This window comes from Terrapene carolina, unplaced genomic scaffold (genome assembly GCF_002925995.2).
Source record: "Terrapene carolina triunguis isolate 2854851 unplaced genomic scaffold, T_m_triunguis-2.0 Scaffold493, whole genome shotgun sequence".
Classification (NCBI taxonomy): domain Eukaryota; kingdom Metazoa; phylum Chordata; order Testudines; family Emydidae; genus Terrapene; species Terrapene triunguis.
Window position 1 is genome coordinate 71,477 of NW_020664844.1, and position 2,277 is coordinate 73,753.

At 66.1% G+C, this 2,277-nt stretch overlaps 1 protein-coding gene across 1 annotated transcript in view; it reads left to right on the plus strand.

Moving 5' to 3' along the window:
* The window catches only part of TMEM147 (transmembrane protein 147), a 5,149-nt gene that overhangs the window by 291 nt on the left and 2,581 nt on the right, over window positions 1-2,277 (plus strand). Inside the window, exons 2-5 of the mRNA XM_026658629.2 lie at window positions 76-222; window positions 832-901; window positions 1,166-1,231; window positions 1,335-1,471. Of these exons, the coding sequence (XP_026514414.1) occupies window positions 146-222; window positions 832-901; window positions 1,166-1,231; window positions 1,335-1,471 (350 nt within the window). The 5' untranslated portion in view covers window positions 76-145. The remainder of the gene's footprint in view (window positions 1-75; window positions 223-831; window positions 902-1,165; window positions 1,232-1,334; window positions 1,472-2,277) is intronic.

Consider the following 2,277-nt stretch of genomic DNA (forward strand, 5'->3'; position numbering starts at 1 on the left):
GTGGGGTCTGGTGGGTTAGAGCAGGGGGGGCTGGGAGCCAGGACTCCTGGGTTCTATCCCTGTCATTCTCCCCAGGCAGGATCTGGGCGGTGCCAGACGGGCCCCCCCGCCCCACCCTCACATTGATCCTGGCGCCAGCGCAGCCATGACCCTCTTCCACTTTGGCAACTGCTTCGCGCTGGCCTATTTCCCCTACTTCATCACCTACAAGTGCAGCGGCCTGTGAGTGCCCAGTCTGGGGTCTGTACTTACGGGCAGGGGCTCTGCCCAGCTGGGGAGGCAGGGTTCGGGGTGCAGCGATGCTCCCGGGTGTGGGGGGAGGGCTGGGGATACTGCCGGTGGGGGGGGTACTGGGGTAGATGGGCCCCTGGTGCTGAGCGGGGTGGGGACGGGACACCGGAGTAGATGGGCCCCTGGGGCAGAATGGGGCAGGATACCGGGATGGATGGGGCCCCTGGGGCTGAGCAGGGTGGTGGGCGAGATACCAGGGTAGATGGGCACATGGGGCTGAGTGGGTTGGGGGCGGGATACCGGAGTGGATGGGCTGAGTGGGGCGGGATATCAGGGTAGATGGTCCCCTGGGGCTGAGCGGGGTGGGGACAGAAAACCGGGGTAGATGGGCACATGGGGCTGATCCTATTGTGAATCGAGGTCTCGGTGACACCCCTGCATTGTTTGGGCTAGTGGATTCCTCCTCCTGCCATGAACTTGCCTTTGCTCCTGGGACTGCAGGGGTGGCTGTGAGGGGAGGGGTTGGATTGTCCTGGGTTGGGAACATCACTGGGGGGCCCCTCCACATGCCCCCAGCTGATCTCTCCCCCTTCCCTGCAGGTCAGAGTATAACGCTTTCTGGAGATGCGTCCAAGCTGGGGCTACCTACCTCTTTGTCCAGCTCTGCAAGGTGAGGGGTGCGTCTATCACCGACCTCAGGGCTGGGAGCCAGGACTCCTGGGTTCTCTCCCCAGCTCTGGGAGGGGAGGGGAGTGGGGTCTAGGGGTTAGAGCAGGGGGGCTGGGAGCCAGAACTCCTGGGTTTTCTGCCTGGCTCTGGGAGGGGAGTGGGCAGGAGGCAGAATGAGAGACTACATGGGCCTATTGATCTGGTCTGGGGGGTGCTGGGCCCGTTGCTGTGATGTTGTCTCATCTCTCGTTGCTTTTCATTCCAGATGCTGTTCTTGGCCACTTTCTTTCCCACCTGGGAGGGTGGAGCCGGGGCTTATGATTTTGTGGGGGTAAGTTCAACTTGGGTGCGGGGGGGGCAGAGCCCAGGGCTGGGCTAGCAGGGGGCTGCGGGTCGAGAGTGAGGGGCACCGTTTAACCCCTCGTATTCCCCAGGAGTTCATGAAGGCCACGGTGGACCTGGCTGACCTGGTGGGGCTGCACCTGGTGATGTCGAGGAACGCGGGGAAGGGCGAGTACAAGATCATGGTGGCTGCCATGGGATGGGCCACGGCCGAGCTCGTCATGTCCAGGTGGGACCCGCCCTCCCGCTAAGCCGGGCCAGGGCGTGGATGGGAGACCTCCCCTGGCGGCCAAGGCTGGCCCCCGTGTGGAGCTAGGGGGCGCTGTGCTGCGAGGGGTGGGGGAGGGCCTAAGTTCCCTCTAAGCTGTGCGGCTGCGCAGCAGCCTATGAAGTCCCGCACAGGCAGCGGCAGGGAGAGATGCCCCTCCCCCAGCCCCGGACCTGCCTCGGCGCCCTGCCCCCGCCCCGGACCAGAGCTGCAGCAGCGGGGAGAGGTGCCTCTACTAACCAGCCCAGGTACTGCTGCGGGGAGTCCTCTCTCCCCGCCATAGCCCGGGGCAGCCTGCACCCCAAACCCCTCATCCCCAGACCCTGCAGCCCCAGCCAGAGCCTGCACCCCCAACCCTCTGCCCCAGCTCTGAGCCCCTCACCCCCAGCACCACCCCAGAGCCTGTACCCCCAGCTGGAACCCTCACCCCCACATCCCCGTGCATCCCAACCCTCTACCCCAGCTCTGAGCCCCTCATCCCCAGCTCCACCCCAGAGCCTGCACCCCCAGCCGGAGCCCTCACACCCCTGCACCCCAAACCCCTCATTCCCAGCCCCACCCCAGAGCCCGCACCCCCAGCCAGAGCCCTCACCCCCACTCCACAGCCGTGCACCCCTCATCCCTGACCCCACCTCAGAGCCTCCACCCCCGGCCGGAGCCCTCACCCCCCTGCACCCCAACCCTCTGCCCCAGCTCTGAGCCCCTCATCCCCAGCGCCATCCCAGAGCCTGTACCCCCAGCTGGAACCCTCACCCCCACATCCCCCT